The sequence below is a fragment of the Syngnathoides biaculeatus genome, chromosome 18, assembly GCF_019802595.1.
Source record: "Syngnathoides biaculeatus isolate LvHL_M chromosome 18, ASM1980259v1, whole genome shotgun sequence".
NCBI classification, from domain to species: Eukaryota; Metazoa; Chordata; class Actinopteri; order Syngnathiformes; family Syngnathidae; genus Syngnathoides; species Syngnathoides biaculeatus.
In genome coordinates, this window is record NC_084657.1 from 11,390,690 (window position 1) to 11,413,817 (window position 23,128).

General features: G+C 45.0%; 3 protein-coding genes across 3 annotated transcripts; 2 read left to right on the forward strand and 1 right to left on the reverse strand.

Annotated features, from left to right (window-relative positions):
• Positions 1-1,498: 1,498 nt before the first annotated feature.
• kctd7 (potassium channel tetramerization domain containing 7) lies at positions 1,499-8,209 on the forward strand. The gene is made up of 4 exons (XM_061804183.1): positions 1,499-3,237; positions 4,034-4,203; positions 5,009-5,187; positions 6,128-8,209. The coding sequence occupies exons 1-4, from the start codon at positions 2,923-2,925 to the stop codon at positions 6,538-6,540; spliced, it is 1,077 nt and encodes a 358-aa protein (XP_061660167.1). The 5' UTR covers positions 1,499-2,922; the 3' UTR covers positions 6,541-8,209.
• A 5,152-nt stretch (positions 8,210-13,361) lies between these two features.
• Positions 13,362-15,318, forward strand: kcnj6 (potassium inwardly rectifying channel subfamily J member 6). Its single transcript, XM_061803667.1, has 2 exons — positions 13,362-14,259; positions 15,002-15,318. Exons 1-2 carry the CDS (start codon positions 13,362-13,364, stop codon positions 15,316-15,318), a joined length of 1,215 nt encoding a protein of 404 aa, XP_061659651.1.
• Positions 15,319-16,626: 1,308 nt separating this feature from the next.
• rabgef1 (RAB guanine nucleotide exchange factor (GEF) 1) lies at positions 16,627-23,097 on the reverse strand. Its single transcript, XM_061803666.1, has 9 exons — positions 22,963-23,097; positions 22,087-22,266; positions 21,408-21,637; positions 20,963-21,129; positions 20,184-20,265; positions 19,976-20,108; positions 19,815-19,906; positions 19,388-19,644; positions 16,627-18,281 (listed from the first exon to the last, which is right to left on the reverse strand). The coding sequence occupies exons 2-9, from the start codon at positions 22,263-22,265 to the stop codon at positions 17,856-17,858; spliced, it is 1,566 nt and encodes a 521-aa protein (XP_061659650.1). The 5' UTR covers position 22,266; positions 22,963-23,097; the 3' UTR covers positions 16,627-17,855.
• Between the last annotated feature and the right edge of the window lie 31 nt (positions 23,098-23,128).

The following is a 23,128-nucleotide window of genomic DNA, read 5'->3' on the forward strand; positions in this document are numbered from 1 at the left end:
GCGGTTCACAAACGGCTATACAGATGCACGTACAGATTCTGCACACAAGTGTGATGGGTAACACGAAAATAGGAAACTGTCAATGACGAATTTGTCTTTGGGTTATAATAAATTATGTGGCTTCTCGGTATTCCTCTGACTCCGCAAAGATCTCGCGCTAATATCAATGGTTTCTCCGTCGATATGCATGGAAATACCATTGAAATACCCCTCGCTGAAATACTTGAAGACCTGCTGTCTGCTTTTCAACGATATTTCACTATTCGGTAAGAATGCGAGTGAAAAATCAGCTGGTAAATCGGACAATTTTGCTCTCGACTTTTCTTCCTGCGACACCATTTTGTCTAATGTTTGTCTGAGGTTGGCATCTGTGGGGTGACGTGCGCTGACGTAAGACAAACAGTAAAAATGGCAAATACAATACAATACATTCTGAACTGAGACAGACTCCATGCTTCTGATTTCATTCAAATCAACGATATATTATAGATTCTAAATACAATACATTCTGAACTGAGACAGACTCCATGCTTCTGATTTCATTCACACGTAGCAATGTTATGCTAGCGGAGAACGTCTCATTCATTTATACGAGACGTGTACTCAAAATCAAATTTAGGGCATATCTTCGTGCAAACACAGTCTGGTTAAGCTTCGGCCACGAGCCAGCAAGAAATCAATACGTTTGTGCAGTCCGATCATCGCTAAATATCGCTCAACAAAGAATATGTGTGTCAATCGTTCACACGTAGCAGTGTTATGCTAGCGAGAACTTCGAATTCATTTATACGAGACGTGTATTAAAAATCAAATTTAGGGCATATCTTCGTGCAAACACAGTCTGGTTAAATTCTGGCCGCGAGCCAGCAAGAAAGCGACACGTTTGTGCAGTCCGATCATCGCTAAATATCGCTCAACAAAGAATAAGTGTCAATCGTTCACAAGTAGCAATGTTATGCTAGCGGAGAACGTCTCATTCATTTATACGAGAGGTGGATTAAAAATCAAATTTAGGGCATATCTTCGTGCAAACACAGTCTGGTTAACTTTCGGCCGTGAGCCAGTAAGAAATCAATACGTTTGTGCAGTCCGATCATCGCTAAATATCGCTCAACAAAGAATAAGTGTGTCAATCGTTCACACGCAACAGTGTTATGCTAGCGAAGAACTTCGAATTCATTTATACGAGACATGTATTGAAAATCAAATATAGGGCATACCTTCGTGCAAACATATCTGTTCCGGTTGATATTAGATGGATTTAGTTGATGATGTGGTCTACCACAAAGTTTGATCCATCGAAGGCATTTTTCGTACTGTGTCTTCGGTTTTGGAAAGCGTACGAATCGAACTCCACCAACTAGCCTTTCAGGATACCTGTCGTCACTATTACAAACTCCGTGATTACACCTCTTAACCATATTTTTTGTTAAATAACCCAAATACGCGATAAAACGCTAACTAAACCTATACTGGACCATGCAATGTTGTCAGAGAAAATGGCGGGAGCAAAAACGGGCTTTGGTCTATGCAGATCTCTGGCCTCTGATTGGTCAGTGACGCGGATTGCGCAATATCCACGAAGGGGTCAATTCGCTGTAGAAACTTCACCGTCTGCGCCCCCCGGCAGGGTTACTTCAGGTCAGAACCAGACAGCCAGCCAATCGCAGTTGGGCTTTCTGAGTAGGTGTCGCCCACGTGACTACGAAAGCGCAAGTGCGACTGGCTGGGTGGTGAATTTCAGACAGCGAATTGCACCAACTATTGATAATGTGATCGCTTTATATTTCAAATTCAAATCCTGGTCGCATTAATTTACTTCCATAAAAATACCATTAAAATGTTAGAAAATCCTGCTTTAAAACGCACGGAAGCGTATTACTGCCACACTAAAAAAAAAAAAAAAGTCGCGTTTCACATGTGGAAAAAAAGGAGACTTTATCGAACTTTTTTCAATAATAAGGGATCCTACAAATATGTATAATGCATTTTTGTTCTCCTTAAGAACTTAAATGGTTATAACACATCACACAAATATGGGTTTCCAATACTTTGTCCTCGTGTAGCTATTAACTTTCACTATGTCGTACAGTTCTACGATATGGTAAATAAACTAGCCGCCCAAGTGAGTATTGATACATTCAAACCGAATTTCTACCTCATCTTGGACGAGTTAATTAATAATTAATCAATAATTCAATTTAGTACGTTCAGACATTTTGTAGAACTGTTACCATTGAAATCATTAGTACTACAGGAGATCTAGCTAGAAGTTTGAAGAGGGAATTTCACCCAAACGACTTTCAAGCTATTGTTGGTAGCATTAAAACACAGACGTAAATGACTCGGTGTAATATTTTAAACATAATTCATAATTTCTGCGCCGTCGATAGCATCATAGATTAAAATACGCTATGATGTTGCGGCACGTGGCGGCCATGTTGAAAAGGTCAAACGCGAAGCTAAAACGAAATCGTAAATTGTGCATTTCGTCCCCGGTTTTCATGGTTTACTTTTTTGTCAAGGTTAAAACGTGGCCTATCAACACATTACATATATAAAGCAATACAAGTACTGCTATCTACAAATGTTTATTTCCCTCTGAATAACTTAGCGCGAAGGTGACTTTGCCCTTCCTATCTTCGCGTCGCCGTATGCACGCAGCTCACATCCGCGGCGTTCACGCACTCGACGTGACGACGCAATCGTTGTCGCCGCCGTCGGACGTGGTAGCGAAAACGGCTAAATGAAGACATCGCCCCCGCCCCCTCCTTGGAACTAGCTGTGCTTTAACATCGATTTCAACGGGGTCCGGTCGAATGGCACCGGTTCCGCATCATTTCAAACAGTCGTTTGTTAGCGTAACTTGTTATTCGACTTGTTGCCATTAGTATTGTTGTTGTTGTTGATGCTCGGCAGCGAATGCAGCAGAATGGCGCGAGCAGCTCCAACGGCTCCGAAGGCGGCTGTGGCGGGGAGCGGCAGTCTCCGTCCCGCAGCCCTCTGCTGCTGCCGACGGCGGCGACGACTCGGGTGAGACGCTTCATCCAGGAGCGGCGGACGCTGCCGCTGCCGCTGCCGAAAGTTATGGTGGTGTTCTCGGCCGCGGGCGACGCGGACAAGTCCGGCGATGCCATGGCCACCGCCGACGACGACGACTCGGAGAAGTCGGTGGCGACGGGCGTCGCCCGGGGCATGCCGTCCCGATGCCCGCTGAAAGTCGGGCAGGAGCAGGAGGTAGGCTGCCGGTCCCATATTCACCCGAAACGTTTTTGGTTTGATTTAATTGCGACCCATCCACTGATAAATAGTTGTGTAATGACGTCACAACAAAGCGCCTAACGGGTTTGTTTGGCTGATAAAAAGACTACGTTGTGATTGGCCCACACGGGGCCACGTGATGCGCGTTAATCTTTTTACCAAATTAATAGCAGACTTCAAAACATGGCACTTTCATCCCTCTATTTACCTTTGCTACAGAGAATTTAAATGCGGTGTCCCCTAATGGACACATGTTCTCTCATATCCACCAGTTTATTATTATTATTTAATTATTGTCTGACCACCTGGAATCGGAAGAGATTAAAGCCCTGTTAATCATAAAATTTAGTAGGGTATCATCCATCCATCCATTTTCTTCACCGCTTATCCTCACGAGGGTCGCGGGGAGTGCCGGAGCCTATCCCAGCTGTCAACGGGCAAGAGGCGGGCGAGGTACACCCTGAACTGGTCGCCAGCCAATCGCAGGGCACATCGAGACAAACAGCCGCACTCACAATCACACCAAGGGGCAATTTAGCGTGTCCAATTAATGTTGCGTGTTTTTGGAATGTGGGAGGAAACCGGCGTGCCCGGAGCAAACCCACGCAGGCACGGGGAGAACATGCAAACTCCACACAGGTGGGTCTGGGATTGAACCCGGGACCTCAGACCCGTGTTCACTATTAGCTTCTGGGTATGTTTCCAAAAATGTATTTATTATTTGAGTTTCCTGTTTTTCAATTCAAACCCCCCCCCCCACCTCCACAATCAGTTTCCCGAGGTGATCTCGCTGAATGTGGGGGGCTCCCACTTCACCACCCGCCTGTCCACGCTGCGCCGCTACGAGGACACCATGCTGTCTGCCATGTTCAGCGGGCGCCACCACATCCCGCGCGACGCCGACGGCCGCTTCTTCATCGACCGCGACGGGGCCTACTTTGGGTGAGTTGTGCCTCACCTAGGACTACAAGTAGCTTTTTAACCTTCCGTATGAGTGTAAAGACGGGTTAACTAGTGTGGAATAAATCGAAAATAAACGAGGTAGTAGTGGACCCGACTTCTGAATTTTTTCAGCCATTGTATATGCAATTTGGTTTTTTTTTTTTTTGTTTTTTTTTGTGTGTGTGGGGGGGGGGGGGGGCTTTGACTTCCAAAACATTTACATATGAGAACTGGATGGTGGCAAGCAAGTCAATTCAGTTTGCAGCAAACAGGAGTTTGCCAGATGGTGAAAAATTTCAGGGGCTGGAACGGTTTAATGGCATTTCCATTCATTTTAATGGGGAGCGATGCCTTGAGATTGAGTTGCACGCCTTGTCGCGGAACAAATTCAACTCCCCCCAAAAGTACCACTATATTTGCACAAATTGCTGCTCGTTATATAACCGGCGCCAACCGCCAGCGTGGGTTTTGATAAGATCTCGTTAATGGCGACGAGACCTCTCGGCGCCGCCCGCCATGTTTGGCCTCCGTTGCACGTCGGCGGAAACGGGCCGACGAGATGCAGCCGGTCGGAAAGAATGGCCCGCCTCTCGCTGCGTTCCGTTTCTACGCGGCTCTGCTGACATCTTTGCTGAGGAGTTATTTATCCAATTTAGACGGTGGCACAATACCTAGCAGTTACATGATCACAGTAGTGAGTACGAGATTAGCGTAAATTGCGCGTACCATTCTGTGTCAATGCAAAGAAGAGCTCACAGTGGATCCATTTGAGACTTCGCCGTGTTTTGGTCCGCGTCTCCTCAAGGGACATCCTGAACTTTTTGCGCGAGGGCGAGCTGCCACGCCGCGAGCGAGTGAGGGGAGTGCACCGCGAGGCGCAGTACTACTCCATCGCACCCCTGCTGGAGCGCCTGGAGGACACGCAGCCGCTGACCGGAGAGAAAGTGCGACAGGCCTTCCTCGACCTGCTGCCCTACTACAAAGGTAAGCACGTCTGTGTGCTTTTTACTTGAGGATTTGTTGACTGCTTGCCTACCGATTTCATAAAAAGTGTTGTACATACAGTCGATACCTGCTCTACGCAAATAGCCAAATTCGCAAGTAGAACATCCAGAAAAGAGTTACAATGACAATGCCAGTCAAGCGCTACAGCACTTTTCTATTCGGCAGGTCAAAGAAAGAAATGTACTATATGGCACCATCTTGTCGCATCTTGATGCTAAGAAACCATGTTGAAGTGTGTTGAAGAGCTCCAGCTTGACAACAATCGTGCTTTGCCGCCATCTGATGTTATCTAGGTGTCAGTTAACAGGAATGAGGTTGGACAGGCGTTGTGGAGGTGATGTGCCCAATTTTGGTACCGAGGTTCGATGACAAAGTGAGTTACGGAGCAGACAAAAGCAGTGGGTTTGCGCCACCTTGTGGCATCTTGCTGCTAAAAATATAATATTAAAGTGAGTTGAGGAGCTTGATTTTGACAAAAGTAGTGCTTTGCCCCCATTTATTGCATATTGGTGCCAAGTTGTTGAGATGCTTCATTTGGACAAAGGTTGTCCAAACCAAGGTGCACCATTTTCTAGTACCAGGGCGGTCATGGAGCTATTTTGAAGTCCATCCATCCATTATCCAAGCCGCTCATCCTCACAAGGGTCACGGGAAAGCCGGAGCTGAGCGGGAATCGATCCCGCGCCGCCCGCACCAAAGGCAGGCGTGTGTCTATTTTTGAAGCGAGTTCCGGAAGTTATTTAGACAAAAGTAGTGCTCTGGAGACATCCTGTAGGAAATTGCAATCGTGTTACTATTAAACTTCGATTTGTAAATTTTCAATTTTTCAAAATTTTATTTAACAAGTAAATTAGTTGGATTGGTCACTACTGTGAAAAAGACAAAATGAAATGAAATATTGTTTTGTGCCCCCCCCCAGACAATCTGGAGCGCATCGTGGAGATCGCCAAGCTGCGCGCCACGCAGAAGAAGGCGCGCTTCGCCAAGCTGAAGGTGTGCGTCTACAAGGAGGAGATGCCCATCACGCCGTACGAGCGCCCGCTCTTCAACTCGCTGCGCTTCGAGCGCGCCGACGGGGGCGGCGGCGGCGGCGGGGGCGGGGCCAGCTCCGGCGAGGTCAAGCTCTTCGAGCACCACTGCGAGGTGGACGTCACGTTCGGGCCGTGGGAAGCGGTGGCCGACGTCTACGACCTGCTGCACTGCATCGTGGGCGACCTGTCCCAGCGCGGCATCGCCGCCGAGCAGCAGTGCATCGGCGTGTGCGACAAGCACCTCATCAACCACTACTACTGCAAGAGGCCCATCTACGAGTTCAAGATCACGTGGTGGTGAGGGTGGCGAGGGCGGCCTTTCAAGTGGACTTTGGCGTCCAAATTGGCTCTTTTTGTTGTGTGCTTTTCCACTAACGGCACGTAATCGGAGTAGAACGGACCTTCAGAGCCAAAGAGTGTCAGTCTTAAATGCAATCTTCTTTGAGATCAGGTTTATGCACATACTGAAAATCGGACCCAATATGAGGATATTCCCCCCCCCCCCTTTTTTTTTTTTTTTCGATCGAGGTGTGGGTGTGTTGAGAATTTTTTTTTTTTCCCACCCTAGCAATCAAAGCCAGAAAAGATTATCCTCATCAGTGGCTTATTTGCACCAGACCAGATCACCCCCTCGAAACAGGCTAATTCCTGGAGTAGTTACGTATGGGCATTTGAATATTGGTGCATATTTAATTGTGCAATGGTTTGTTTTATTTGATTTTCAGTGAGGACTGGCATTGTCGCTCAGAATGTTCTAAACTTCTGTTCCTGTTCCCACACCCGCTTTTGTCGGCAGGTGTAGAACTCAACTTTCCCGCATGCAAGTTCTTTAAAATGGCAAACTCGGCTCATTTCCTTCCAGTTCCGCTGAATCAAACATGGATTTAACACCGGCGGCGCGGTGGGTCACCCAGTGAAGCGTCGGCCTCACAGTTTTGAGGACCCGGGTTCGATCGAGTTTGCACGTTCTCCCCGTGCCTGCGTGAGTTTTCCCCGGGCAGTCTGGTTTCCTCCCGCACCCCCAAAACATGCAACATTAATTGCACACTCTAAATTGTGCCTAGGTGTGATTTCGAGTACGACTGTTGTCTGTCTCGATGTGCCCTGCGATTGGCTGGCAACCAATTCAGGGTGTACCCCGCAAGCCTCCTGCCCGTTGACAGCCGGGATAGGCTCCGGCACTCGCCGTGACCCTTGTGAGGATAGGCGGCAAAGAAAATGGATGGATTCAACAGTGATAATGAAAGATCTCATTGTTATTCCATCCCTACTCCAACTTCACTCACCCTTCTTATTTCAAGTATTCCTCTCCGCATTCCACTCTTTTTTTAAAAAAAAATATAGATATGTAATATAGTTCAAGCAAATGTTGTGAAGTAGCGCAAATGCTAAGCAAACAGGGCCTCCGGCGTCCGCGTACTTGATGAAGTCTGAGCACCTTTTTGTGATTGTAGCCGAAATAGACCGTGTATATATTTTGTACCACAATACTATGAAGTATTAATGTTCACTTGTTTTTTTTTTTGTTTTGTTTTTTTTTGGTTATCGTCATGGTCCTAAGCAATATTATACTTGTTGTACTACATCACGTTGTTATCTAAAATATCTGTTGGCTTCTAGGAAGCTGTTGCCCTGAAGGTTTTTTTTTTTTTTTGCTTTGTATTGTACTATTTTATGACTGACACAAATTATGACTAAAATATATCTAAGAAGCACTTATTTATCCTCGTATTGCTTCCTTTTCTATCTTCTCCTTTGTCCACGACCAAGTTTACTGGAGTTGCAAATCTTTTACCATTGAAATGAGTGTTCGATTACCCCTACCCCCGCCCTCAGAAAAAAAAAAATTGCACATTTTTTGTAGAGTGAAAAATTGCACCGTAATATTGTATATTATTAAAAAAATGCATGGTAATAACATCGCTAAATCAAATGTAAATAAACAGCGCGTCTTGATTAGCTTGTTGCGTTGCAATTCTTTAACCATTGAAATGACTGTTTGATAACCACCACTACCACCCCCCCCCAGAAAAAAAAAATTGCACATTCGTTGAAGAGCGAAAAATTGCTCCGTAATATTGTATATTATTAAAAAAAATGCATGGTAATAACATTTCTAAATCAAATGTAAATAAGCAGTTAGCGTGTCTTGATTAGCTTGTTGCGCGACTTGGCCTCTGGGGGGCGGTATAATAGTCACGAAGAAGAAAAGCAAAGACTTTTCACAGGTGCTGTGACATTGTGAACTACAGCAATGTCGGTCTTTCGTTGCAGAGGATCAAGAACGCTGTTGCCTGACGGCGTGGAGCCACCCACCAATGTGCCCTCGAGCTCTCCCTTCTTTTTCTACTCCTCTCTCTCTTTCTCTTGCACTATTTATCGACCTCTCTTACTGTTTCCTAGCTCCGATATTTTTGTTGGAGGAGGAGGAAGAGGAAGAGGAGGTGGGGGGGGGCTGAGATGGTGGGAGGAGGCTAACGGGCCAGTGAGTTCTCTCTTCAGAGCCTTGCAGCAGCAGGAAGGAGAAGGATGGAGGCAGAGGAAAAAGGAGCATTTTAAGCCTCCCCTCTCAGTCGCTCGGCACAAATCGTGGAATTCTGAAGGAAAGGATGCGAGCGGAAACGATCCGGGCTGCCCGTTTGCTGCAGGTAAGCGCCCTTTTTTTGTCATGTCACAACGGAGGAGGAGGAGGAGGAGGATGAGACTAGCTTCTTGTGGATGGGTGGGATGCGGGGAAGAGCACGGATGGATGGGGGGGGGGTTGCATAACAAGAAGAGGTTGCTATTAATGCCGGTGATGTCGACGTGTGTGTGCGTCTTAGTTCCGTGACGTGATGAGTGCTCCGTGGGGGGGGGCGGGGGGGGGTGTTGGGAAGGAAAATGTTGTCAGCTGTGCAAGCAGGCCCGCGGCCTCCGTCGGTTCCGTCCCCCGCACGTGCCACCGTTTTTGACAGACAGCATAAATAATAACCGTAGCGATGATTTTGAATGTTATAAAGCAGGTCACCTTCATCTCCATGACAACAGCCTCTCGTTGCACCTCAAATAGTTGCGCCCGTTTTGTAACATGACTTCCACGCTGCGGCTGGTTGTCAATCGAAATCATTATTGATGGAAATACAAAAATCCTTTTTTTTTCTGCCAAGGGTGAGCAACTCGGAGTCTGCGGGCCACATTCTGCATATTCTTCCACGTAGGTAAGGAAGTGTATTGCTGCCACACCAAAAAAAAAAAAAAGGTCGCTATCACATTATAACATGATATGTTTAACGTTAGAACATGGTTAATTACATGTTATAACGTGTATTATTTCATGTTGTGACATAATTCATTTCGCATGTGAAATGAACCGCGTTGTAACAAGTAATTTATCACATTATAACATGAAACATATCACAGTAACACCTAATAAGGTCTACGTTATAACCTGAAAAGTTGGCGTCACCGTGTTGCGACCCTGTGGTCACTCACATCCTTCCAAGGTAGCATAAAGGAAGACACAGCTAGAAGCGGACTCTCATTGAGGTTTGCACAAAACGTGGATTTGGCGAGCTTTTTACGGAGTCGTGGTGTACCCGAGGAATGCCACTTACACATGGAGCAAGAATACGTAGTAATGTAGTAGAACCGGAAGTCATTGCTTTTTAGGGGGGTGCGCGGAACCGGGGTGAAATGTATTTATTTATTTATTGTTTTCTACGTTATAAACGAATCGCGTTATAATGTGAAACTTTTCACATTATAATGTGAAATCTTTCACGTGATCACATGAAATGATTCACATTATAACGTGACACACATGTTATAACATGAAACATCCACATTATAACGTGAAATATATCTCGTTATAACATGATAGCGACCTTTTTTGTTTTTGTTTTGTTTGTTTGGTAGCAATACGCTTCCGTAAATGTGAGTGGATGTTTGTTTATATGTGCTCTGTGATTGGCTGGCAACCATTCTGAATTGTACCAAAGTCAGCTGGGATAGACTCCAGTTGATCGGCCAATCGCGAGACACGTATACACAAGCCGCCATCCACATCAAGACAATTTGGTCTTCAGAGGAGGAATTTTTGGGGAATGTGGGCAAGAAGGGTCGAAACTTGCTAGAAAGTTTGCGTACACCAAGCGTGTTGTGCGTCAAACATGACCCACGTCTACGAAACAAGGGTTTTCATTGGCCCGCGTGTCTTAAATGAAGGAAAATTGCTGCAATAGCAGCAATTTTGAAACTGCCGTAAAAATCCATAGTTCCATAAATGCGTGTATTTTTATGAAAGAGCGGTAACGGTGTTCAAGAAAGCGCTTGAAATGGTCCCAAGAACTATTTGAGTTTCCCACCATGTTTGGACAGGATTATATGAAAATATGTGCCTGTAGTTCATAATTTTAATATATACTGTTATTGTCATGGTCGCAACATAGTATGTGCGCATGGAAAATAAATGAATAAAAACGAGGCAATGTCACATCCCATCACCACCTTCCGACCATATGTCTCACATGAACACCCCCCCCCCCCCCCAGGCTTTTCATGTGAGCCATATGGTCGGAACGATCGCGTGGCGTACTGGGCCCGCGAATCGCATTTCATTTCAAAAAGTGATCCCGGAATAAAAGCCGTAATTGCCGTTATAATAAGGGGCCCCGTCGGCCATTGTGTCATACACCTGCTTAAACAATCCCATTTTCTGTTTGCTAAAACCCAATCCCCAAACAAAGGTCGCTTAGCAACGGCCGCCAGAGGCTCCATCGAGCTTTAGGATTTTTTTTTTTTTTTTTATGACGGCCGCGGTCGTGGCCGACCGTCACTGTATGGAATCGGGAGATCTGGCTCGCGTGGGACAAATATATGCAAACGTTGCCCCTGCTCACTTTCTCGATGTTCATTTAAAAGTATTGAATATAATGAAATGTAGTTATAGAACATATTGTAGTGTTGCTACCGTGGCCTCCATTTACTGGCGTTTGCGACCTGAAAGTTAATGTTTAGCCAAACGTTACTCACGTTTTCCCACTTATACATTTAAATTCATTGTTGTTGATCATGAAAGCAGGTCAGAATGAGAGCCCCAAAAATAAATATGTAAAATTTAAATACAACTCAATAAAGCCTTTTAAAATGATTTATGTTTGGACTCAAACTCCATTATTTTCACTTTTAAAGGTGCTTCCGCTAATATGTTAGCATAAACAGTGTTTTATTAGCTTTTTAGAGTCATATTAGCTGAACCAATACAAATATTTGCTTTTCTGTTTGGGCTACATGACTCCAACATTTATTCAATTGTGGCTGATGAAAACGGGGAAGTGTTGCTTTAATTAATCTATAATTAGCCTCGATTTAGCTAGGGGCACTCATCCGTACCGACATCTAAATTCAAGTTAATTATTTTTTTTTCATTTTTAGATTACCCCCCCCCAAAAAAAAGGAGAGCTCATCTTTATTTCTTTATTCAAACCTTCATTTTTGACAATGCCACCCATTTAAAGCTAGCATGGCTAATATGCAAGTATCTACATTATGTGGTTCATATACAGTATTAGCTCTCATGTACTGGTTAGCCTCCAGCTAGCTAGAGGCCTGTTGCTAATGTCTTGACGTGTCGCTCATTTAGACAACAATAATACAAATTCTTCGTTCACTGGCTATTAAAAGTTGTCAACAAATATCCTTAACAGCATAATATTCGAAGAGCAGCACCCTCAAACCTACATTTCTTTCCTCCTGACGCCAATATTACCGGTAGCTCCTTTTTAAGCTGCGACAGCTAATACGTTATGTTGTACGGTGTTAGGCTATCACATTAGCTCTTTGGATTCATTCTAGCTTCACCATTCTAAATACAAAGTGTAATATTTGTTATTCTTCATATAACTAAAAAAAAAAAAAAAGTAGAAACACGCTAACCTGTACCACAGTTCTCTTTCGGGTCCAATGCTACCAGAAGCTTCCATTTAGCTAAATGCCCATAGGTACTAAAGTTTAACGCTAAGGTTGACGCAGGTAGTGGTGGGGGGGACAAATCACACATTTTATTGCTGATTAAATATCAGCCCCCCCCCCCCCTCCGCCCCACCCCATTCAAAGTAACATGAGTGATATTATCCAATCCCGCGGGCCCGTTCCAGAACATTCCCGCTATATCGTGAGCACATGATAGACAGAGCAGTCCGTTGCCATGGATACCATGGCTGTTCAAGCTCAAAATATTCCCCCGTGAACGTAGTTCACAGCGGCTTCGACGCGGCCATTTGTTCCACTGATAAATATAACTACGGGGTCGAAAAGCTCAAGAGGTGTATGTGGGGGGGGGGGGGGCAGTAAAACTTTCACGTGAAGGTAAAAGCAGGAGTCCAAATTAAATTTTTCTACAAATCCTAAAAATGTGACAAAGGTACAGGTACTTGCACTCTGTACTTATGCAGCAGTACAGAAATTCGTGTTTTTGTTAAAAAAAAAAAGAAAAGAAAAAAAGAAAAGGTGCAAACTCTGGAATGAACTCAAGTACAAAGTTTGAAAAGTAAAAATGAATTTTTACTTTCAAATGCTGTATGTATGAAACCTTTTTTGATAAATGGCTCAACATCAGCGAAAAAATCTACACAATTCTTTTATTCACATGGAAAAAAAAAACAAGAAACTAAAGAAAAATTAAAAATCACTGGGGACAGATTTACTTGGGTCACACACTAGGCCCCCCCCATAAAAGCACATAGCTATTTTTTTGGGAGGGGGGCTGGGGAGTCGGATGAATTAATGGAATTCAAATTCATTTTTAAAACTGATTTGAAATATAGCGAACCTTAGCTAACAGCAAAAATATGGAATTGATACGCCTCTAAAATTGTTTGAAAAATCAATGACTTAACGGGAGATAGGTCCCCCCCCCCAAAAAAAAAAAAAAAAAATCCGCAAATAGCTGATTTCCCAAATGCCAAAGTGTGAATATGCAGGGGTTCATCGGATAAATCTCAAACAAACAAAAAAAAAACTGCAAAATCTACTGAAGTTCAGTAGATAAGTTTTGCGACTTTGTTACTTCCCACCGCTGGAAATTTGACCGCCACTGATGCTGTTTGCTTTACTCCCGCAGCCTTGAATACATCCAGAACCCCCATGGAGCAGGATGTGGAGAGCCCAGCCATCAGCGGACATTCCAAGTTCCTCAAGCCGGCCGGCAAGGACCTGCCCAAACAGCTGGCGGCGATGGACCAGGCCCGGAAAGTCCAGCGCTACGTCCAGAAAGACGGCAAGTGCAACGTCCACCACGGCAACGTGCGCGAGACGTACCGCTACCTGACGGACATCTTCACCACGTTAGTGGACCTCAAGTGGCGCTTCAATCTCTTCATCTTTGTCCTGGTGTACACGGTCACGTGGCTCTTCTTTGGCTTTATGTGGTGGCTCATAGCGTACCTGCGGGGGGACCTTGACCACATAGCGGACAACCTTTGGACTCCGTGCGTCAATAATCTTAATGGGTTCGTGTCAGCTTTTTTGTTTTCCATCGAGACAGAAACCACCATCGGTTACGGATACCGAGTCATCACAGACAAGTGTCCCGAAGGGATCGTTCTGCTCCTGATCCAGTCCGTGCTCGGCTCTATCGTCAACGCCTTCATGGTGGGCTGTATGTTCGTCAAGATCTCGCAACCGAAGAAGCGGGCTGAGACCCTGGTGTTTTCCACCAACGCCGTCATATCCATGAGGGACGGACGCCTGTGCCTGATGTTTCGGGTCGGGGACCTTCGCAACTCGCACATCGTGGAGGCCTCGATCCGGGCCAAGCTGATCAAGTCCAAGCAGACCAAGGAAGGGGAGTTCATCCCCCTGAACCAGACGGACATAAACGTGGGCTATAACACGGGCGATGACAGACTCTTCCTCGTGTCGCCGCTTATCATCTGCCACGAGATCAACCAGAACAGTCCCTTCTGGGAGATCTCACCAGCCCACCTGGCCAAGGAGGAGCTGGAAATCGTGGTCATTCTGGAGGGCATGGTTGAGGCCACCGGTAAGCCACCTCGTTTGAGGGTCGTAGAGATTTTTATATACTCTTAATATTATACACTAACAGGGGACTATGGATTTACGAATAGGGATGGCCATATAGACCAAAGAACAGACGTGAATTGATAGACAAACTGGCTGATAGGGATGTGCAGACAGAGGTGGGTGACTGAGCGACTGCTTGGCCAATAATAACTGAAGGAGGGCAGGTGGATGGACGAACCGACGGACAAAAAGATGATTGACCAATGGATGGTTGATGAATGGATCAGTAAGAACAAGTGGACGGACAGGCAGATGGACCAACAGATAAGAGTTGTTGGACAGTGAGATGGACTGCTTGACAAAGATTGATAGATAGATAAAAACAGTCGGAGTGACCGATTTGACAGATTTAAAAACTGATGAACTGATGGCTGGACAGACCTAAAGATCAGAACAGGTCTTGGATGACAAAAAAAAAAAGCACAGGTGGACAGACTGAACGATAAGTGAGGGATGAACTGACAGAGTGACCGGTAAGAATAGGTAAACGGTTGGACTGACCTACGTAGACGAACTGATTAAGTAAAACCAGGTGCACAGACAGGCTAACAACTGACAGATGGTGACCGACAGACCGCGAAGGATTGACTGACCGACCGACCGATACGTTCCGGTGAAAAGACGGAGAGACAGACTTCTAGATAGTGACGGCCAAATGAATGGAAGTGCGCAGTCCCTACTGATCCTTCCCCCGTCCCCAGGCATGACGTGCCAGGCCCGGAGTTCATACGTGAGCAGCGAGATCAAGTGGGGCTACCGTTTCACCCCCGTGCTCACGCTGGAGGACGGCTTCTACGAGGTGGACTACAACAGCTTCCACGACATCTACGAGACCAACACCCCGGCTTGCAGCGCCCGCCAGCTGGCCGACATGAACGGTCGCGGCCGCCTGCCCCTCACCTGGTCCATGGCCAGCAAGCTGAGCCAGCAGGGCCTGGTGCCCGAGACCGAGCACCAGGACCCGCGGACTGAGCGTAACGGAGACGTTGCCAACGCCGAGACCGAGTCCAAAGTGTAGCTGATGCTCCAGACGCTCAGTTCTGTATTTGGCTGATGGTAAGAGATTAAAAAAAAAAACAGACTAAGGGGTCACTGACCAAGAGATCCCCCTTATTTTTTCTATACCAATATTCCTATAGGGACGTTTGCATATTAAGTATTTTTGTACATAATTTGAGATGTTTTGGACTCCTTGCTTTGGGGTTTGCCGTATGAATATTTAACAGATGTTTGATACTAACGCACTGCTTTAGCTTTGGCCTGTACATAATCTATGCCTTATTTACTGTATACTATCAAGCGTTTATCTTCACCCCCCCCCCCCCCAACAAATATACACTAACCGGCCACAACATGAGGCACACCTGCGCAGTGCAACTGATTTTTTTGTGACCGTTGCGGTTAAATTCCTCAAACTGGATCCAATTCCCCTAATTCCCGGCCTACGGAGCGCACCTGGTTATAAGCCTCACCCAGTACATTCGGCTGTGTAGAAGCCGCAAGTGCCCACATTGAAACATGAGATAATTACAAAGAAAGACGGCCGAGCTAGTGCTAACGCTAGCGCCGCGCTAACAGGGCCGGTTTAAAAAACAAAAACATACCGGTAAAAATCACTGAGACACGGCAGTAGCACGCTAGTGCGCCGCTAACAGGGCCGGACCGGTACAAGTCACTTCGTCGGCACATATATTCCGCCGGTCTCACTCTTACCTTTACCGCTCGAGTGACCCCTTTGCGGCCGTTAGGAAAAAAAATGCATAAATTAGCCACATCACTGCATAAACTGCAGGGTTGCAAGCGTGTGAAAAAAGTCGAGGGTTTATAGGCTGGAAATTTCGGTAGACTGTTGCCGGTGTGCCTAATGCCGTGTTCCATGAGTTTTTCCAGCATGTACAAACATGAATTCATCCTGTATGGTGCATTTTATTTGTTAGAGGAGACGCACACGCACAACGTCCACTTCAGAAAACCAATGACGAGCGCTTGCTTTTAAGCCCCCCACACCCCTCCATCTCCCCCCACAACGAGCTACTTGTGGAACGTTCCACGTACACATCCTGTGGAAAGCCATGACCTTAACCTGCCCTTTAAAAACAAACAAAAAAAGAAAAGCTTTTACACACTTTTTGCACATCGGAGAGTTTGTTGCAGTTGCAGTTAAAAGCCCGCTTCAACCTCTCGACATAAAGAAATAAAGTCACACTTCACCAAACAGTATGGTAATAACTAATAATAAATAAACTGTTAATTGCACGGGTTTTGTGACGCTTGTGTTATTGTGACACGATACAATAATCACTCGGGATTCATGCTAAAGGTCGTTTTTCTTTGTTTAATTGCATTTTTTTAAAAATCCATTTTACAGCATTGTAATTAGCAGCAAATATAATACTGGAGCGTTTAATGGCAACGTAAATCTGAGAGACACAGCACAGTCAAGTTGAAATATTATTACGTGTCATTTTTGCAGTCAAGTCTTATTGAGCACGCTGACCGACCCACAAAAATATTTGCCTTTTCAAAGATAAATTTGTGATAAGATAAAGTGTTGACTGTAGTGTTTATTATCGTTTGTAAAAGAATAGGAGACATTTAAAGGCAGACATCACACCGGTGTCGCGAGTGAGATTAAGCGCTTCAGAAAATGGAGGGAGGAAAATTATGCGCTTTTCGGAAAATAAATCGTTCTCAAATTGGCTCCCTCTAGCGGTATGCGAAAGAATCACTTTATAGTGTGAGTTCAGTTGTAATTTTCTTAAAAATTCAATAAATTTGCATTTAAACTTAAAGAATAAAAAAACATTTATTTAGGTACAATTTTTTTTAAATTCTACTACAGAATACGAGAAATTAAGTACTTGGTTTTCATTTTCTTAAAACTTCAAAACATTTGCATTTAATCTTAAAGAATTAAAAAAAACATTTATTTTGGTACCATTTTTTTAAAAATTGTACTAGAGAATAAGAGAAATTAAGTACTTGTTTTTCATTTCCCTACATTTCATCCTAAAAAAATTGTGCATTATGTTGCAGTGGCTTACAAAATACTTTTTAGGAGTTAAAATACTTGGTGTAATATTTTTGAGAACTACTGTTAATAACAATAATAAGACCTTATATGCTATAATAAACGTGTTGTTAAATTTGTCTTTTATAACAAAAAAAAAAACATTTGACCAGAGCGTTGATTATAGTCACACCTTATTCCGCAAAAAAAAATAACTTAATTATATAATAATTTTAATTAAATGAATTAACACTGCTTTTTAAAACAGCTCTGTATTGGATCTTTTCCTGTAAATTTTCCTGTATGTAGCTAATAATGTGGCCATCCCCCCACCCCCTCCATTCCAGAAAAAAAAATGTAGCTCAATGTTATATTAGTGAAAAAATGTAATCAAGTAAAACAAATAGCAGCGTTAGCGCAATTTCGTTTTCAAGTTTGAGCAGTTTGGAGTGAGGCTGCAGCACGAGTTGATCATTAAACCCGAAAAGCCTCTGAAACTGTAATGTGTGGACTTTTCCAAGCGGGAGTGTAATGTTTGGACTTCATTACCCAGCAAACACCTGGGGCGGCAGAGGCTCAGGGAGCAGGTCGGGGTCGGCGTTGTCGTCGTCAGCGGCGGCGGCCACGGCGGGCCGGCTCACGTTCAGCGGGTGTTTCTGCAGGACGTCCCGGACCTCCCGCCGCACGCCGTCGGACCAGGACAGCAGCTCGGCCTGAAGCCTGCGGGCCGCCTCCGTCAGCGTCTCTTGGCGCCTGCTCAGGCTTGACAGGAGGTCCAGGTTACGCTGGAGCTGGGCCAGCGCCGGGTTAAGGGGCGAAGGGTCCGACTGGGAGTCCGGGACGGAGGGGCCGTCGGGACGGTTCCGGTCCGAGTGTGGTGAGGCGTGGCCTGACATATAGGACTGGAACTCCTCCGGAGTGAGGTTGAGGGACTGCGCGTCCAGCTTCTCTATAAAGGCCGCCGCGCAACACTGGACAGAAAACAACAAGGCACACGCGTTCACGCTTTGGGACATTTGGGAGAAACTGCTCTCCGGACGCCATCTTTGTGGAGCTTGTTGCAGTACGTCTTCCATGTTTCTAGATTTTTTAGATATTTTTTTACACTGTTTCCCCAATGGGAATTTTATATTTTTAAATATTATAATATTAATAATATATAAAATAATATTAAATATCATTTAATTTTAATTTTTTACATCATATCCAGCGTATTTATAGAATCTATTTTTTTTTGCACCATATCTGCCATTTTTTTTACATCATGCCCATCACGTTTGAGATTTTATTTTTTTTACAGCGTCTGAATATGTTTTCTTTACATAATTTTCTACTATCATGTTCATGGATTTTTTTTTTTTTTTAAATACCCAATTTCCTCCATGTTTGCGGATTCTTATTTTTACAATGTCTGCCATGTTTGGATTTTTTTACATCACGTCTGACATTTTTGGGTTTGTCTTCTACATAATTTTCAACATGGCTTTATCTTTCTAGATTATGTCTGCCGTGTTTGTGGCGTGTGTAAACAGTTTCTAATTGTGTTAATTGCAGGGTGTCTCTCCTTTTGCTCCACTCGGTTCGCGGTGACTCACATAAACAAGGCGTCAGCTGTCGTTGGGCCTGTTTCTAGGCAACAGACTCCGTGGGGGAACTGTACTGTATCCGACTCCGGATCAGAAGGCTGGGTGTTCAAATCATGTCATTGCTTCTGGATTATTATTATTTTTTTTTTTACTTACGCTAAACCAGGGGTTCTTTTTGGGACCACTTCCAGGAAATATTAGTTTTTCAAGGAAACCCACTCCCCTGCAATCCTAACAATATTGTATCACTCGCTTGAAATTTTTTGGCTTACAGCTCATTCCTAGAAAAGTAAAGTATTTAAACTATACACGTAATTTTACTATGCAGTTTATTATCAGGAAAAGCTTTAAAAAAAACGCTTTAGAAAGAACTATTTTTTTAGGCTTGGAATGCATTATTTCATTTTCCATTAACTGCAATGGGAAAACGCGCTTCGGTTTTCCGAACGTTTCACTTTTCAACAGGCCTTCTGGAACGGATTGTGGCTGACCAGGTTAGTGAAGTAGTAGCCGTCCTCGCCGGTCATCAGCCTGCTTGGGTTGCAGAAGCGCGTGATGTACTGGATGTTGGACTGCAGTCTCGGCGGGTTGGCCTTGAGGACGATGTAGATGAGCGCGGGCAGGAAGTCGTCGGCCGACGCCGGCTCACTCTTGGTGCTGGCGATGGCGGCGAAGATATGCTTGCTGCAGCGCGTCACGCACGAAAGCTTGTCCCGGGGAACCTTCTTGGAGTCCATCTCGATGATGTCTGGATCGGTGTTTCCGAATACGTGGTGTCGTGGACCATTGCGAGGGAATGCATGGCAGGGGTTTGTTTGAGGTACATTGTTTAAAAAAAAAAATCGGTATCACGGAGGTATGATGGTTATTTGAGTAAATACGGACGGCAGATTTGGAATAAAACTAAGGGAAAGTTACCCGTGATGGCTTTGACCACGTTCTCTGAGGCTTCGGGAATCTCCTCGTCCATGGGCACACACAGCATGTGGATGTTCACCCAGTGGAGAGCTCTGCAAGACAAACAATTAACGAGCGTTGAGGCAATAAAGGTAAAAATGCAAACCACGCGGGACACCCACCTTATCCTGTTCTGCATGGCCAGGTCCTTCTTCTCGTCGTCGGTGTTCTCTGGGCAGAAGACGCTTTTGTACAGACGGGTCATGATGTACTTCTCCACCTGGTCCATCACCTGCTCCACTGCCTCGGAGGAACCTGAGCAAGGGGAACATTCCCCGCATTTGTCCTATCGCTGCGTTCCAGAACCGGGAGACGTCTTCTCCGCCCCACCTTTGAAGTGACCCATCAAGCGCTCGCCCAGGCCCTGGTAGAAGTCCTGAACGCACTCCGACACTTCTCCTGCGCTCAGTTCCTGAAACAAATCGACACAATGTTAGAATATCGACAATATAGTAATAGTAATAGTGGATAGCAATCGTAATAGTAGTAATAAGATAAGATAATAATAAAAATAATAAGATAGTAGTCGTAATAGGAGACAATATAGAATATTTAATAAATGTCTATTTGTCGAATATGTCGCAACGTGTCCACCATGTTTGTGGAATATGTTATAATACAGTGATGCCTCAGTTCTCGACCGCAATCCGTTCCAGAAAACAGTTCGAGAAGTGATTTGTTCGAAAACCGAATCGATGTTTCCCATTACAATGAATGGAAAAAGATATGATGCGTTCCAAGCCTAAAAAAATTGGCTTTTTAAAGAATTTTTAAAGCTTTTCCTGATAATAAACTGCATAGTAGAACTCCATGTATATCTTAAATATTTTATATAATAAAATAATTTAAGAAATATATTTATTTTTTGCTTCAAATGTATGCTTTAGTAGTAGAGTACGCGAGGGTGCGAGCGCATTGCCGTATCTGTAGCGACTCGGCCCCCAGCCTTCGACTTAGAATTTGGGTTTCCCATGTTTGTGGAATGCCGCTTCTCCGCCATGTTTGTAGAATACGTTCAAAATGCGTCAACCATGTTAATGGAATGTTTTGTTGACAGATCCACTTCCACATGCAGGCCCATTATCAACGACTAATTGCGCGGCGGTCACCTTCTTGCCGGACACGCTGAGCAGGAAGCTGCGGCACTGCTTGTGGATCTCCCGGCCGGGCCGCTGCAGGCTCTTCAGGAACTCCACGAAGTCCTTGGACACCTGGTCTGAGTCGAAGCTGGCGTGGCGGCCCATGGACGGGCTGCTCGTCTTCAACTCCGCTGAGTCTGGTGAGGGGTGACCAAAAAAAAAAAAACAAACGTGTGTTAGTTTGAGACTTCGATTCTGATCGCTCCAGAATCAGAATGTCACCTGTCTGTGGAACAAGCGTGTGGACTTTGCCTTCTAAGGTCCCAAAAAAAGCCCGGGTAGCAAAATACCCTGTGGGCTGATTGTTTCCAACTAATTAACTCGTCAGTTCTTGACTAATTAAGTCATTTGTGATTTTTTTTGGTTTTTTTTGTGTGTTTCCTTGCATTTTTGTCCCATTTGGTTCCACCCGCACCTTTCTTGGAAGTGGTGCGCGAGGACGGGCTGAAGAACTTCTTGACGGTCGTCACTTTGCGCGTCTTCTCGTTGGTTTTCTTCTCCTCGAACTTGGAAAAGGCTCCGAGCGAGGACTGGGGCGGGTGCGACGGAGCCTGAGCGGGCTGCGGCCCCTGGGCGGGCTGCGGCCCCTGGGCCGGCGCGCCGTGGCTGCTGGCGTACACGGCTGCCTCCTCCTCGCGTTGCAACCTCGGAGAGTGACAGCGCAACTTATGCCCCTTTAAGAGCAAATTACCTCAGACAGAATGCAGAAAAAAATTAAGACCTCGCCTTGAATGAACAAAATATTCATCCATCCTTTTTCTTAGCCGATTATCCACACCAGGGTCGCAGGAGTGCTGGAGCCAATCCCAGCTGTCAAGGGGCAGAAGGCGGGGTACACCCTGAACTGGTTGCCAGCCAATCGCAGGGCACATCGAGACAAACAGCCGCACTCACAATAACACCTAGGGGCAATTTAGAGTCTCCGATTAATGTTGCATGTTTTTGGGATGTGGGAGGAAACCGGAGTGGCCACCCGGAGAAAAACCCACGCAGGCACGGGGAGAACATGCAAACTCCACACAGGCGGAAGTGGGATTTGAACCCCGGTCCTCAGAACAGTGAGGACAACATCTGCAATTAACAATAAGTCCTACTTTTCAGCCAAGGCCCAGTCATCCTGGATCTGCTTCTGGCGTACCCGTTGGTACTCCTCCCTCCAGCACTTGGAGCACAGTCCTTGCCAGGCCGTGTTGCCATAGTAACCGCATCCCTTTTTGCACAGCAGCTCCGACTGGTCCACGTGGATGCCGCGACGCTCCGTCTTCTGATTCATACTGTAAAAAATGTAAAATGATGTGTGATTTGTTTTTTTGGGGGGGTGAAAATTTGTAATTCTGCGAGCACACAAATGATGGTTGGAGGACGACGTGAAACCGAGGTAATTTGAAAACGCAACCTTTTGGATCTGGAGTCCAACGCGCTATCGTTGCGTCTACTCTACTGTAACAGCATTAAGATGACAGTAGAGTCGTATTCAATTCAATTCATTGATTCATTTAAATAACATCTGAAAAGTCGCTAAAGTGGCTCTCCTTTCCTCCATGCGAGGGCAATACGGTAGGGATACAATTAAAAAAGAAAAAAACATTTCAAAAATTTTAAAAAGCAGGGAAACACTGTGCTCGTGTAGTGCATTTAGTGCGTGTTTATACATTGAATTCATATGTATATAATGAATATGGAGATGCATTTGTACATTTCCCAAACCCAAAAGTGTCCCCATTTTCCTGGTGTTAGACGATCGCTACAATATGCAGTGATCACTGTGTCAAACTGACCTCCGTGCATGTTGAACTTTGGCATCTCGAAACATTTTTAGGTTGCAAATACACCTTAACTGACATGTTGCTAACGTAAGCGCCATGCTGCGGCGAAAACGGGGAACCGGAGAATTATATTATCATAGTAGGAGGGCAACACGTGCACTTGAATGACATTCTTGATCTTAATAGACTGTGTTAAACACTCACCTGTTATTATTATTATTATTTTTTTTTTTTTTGGAAGCCGTAATGTAGGAAGATGTTCTCTTCTCTTTGCTCCGATAGCGGCCAACTTTGCAGGATACGACGAGGAGATTCTGTGAGACTCCGCCTCGAGATATTGCTGCACATTTAAAAGAGGATCCTTAGGATA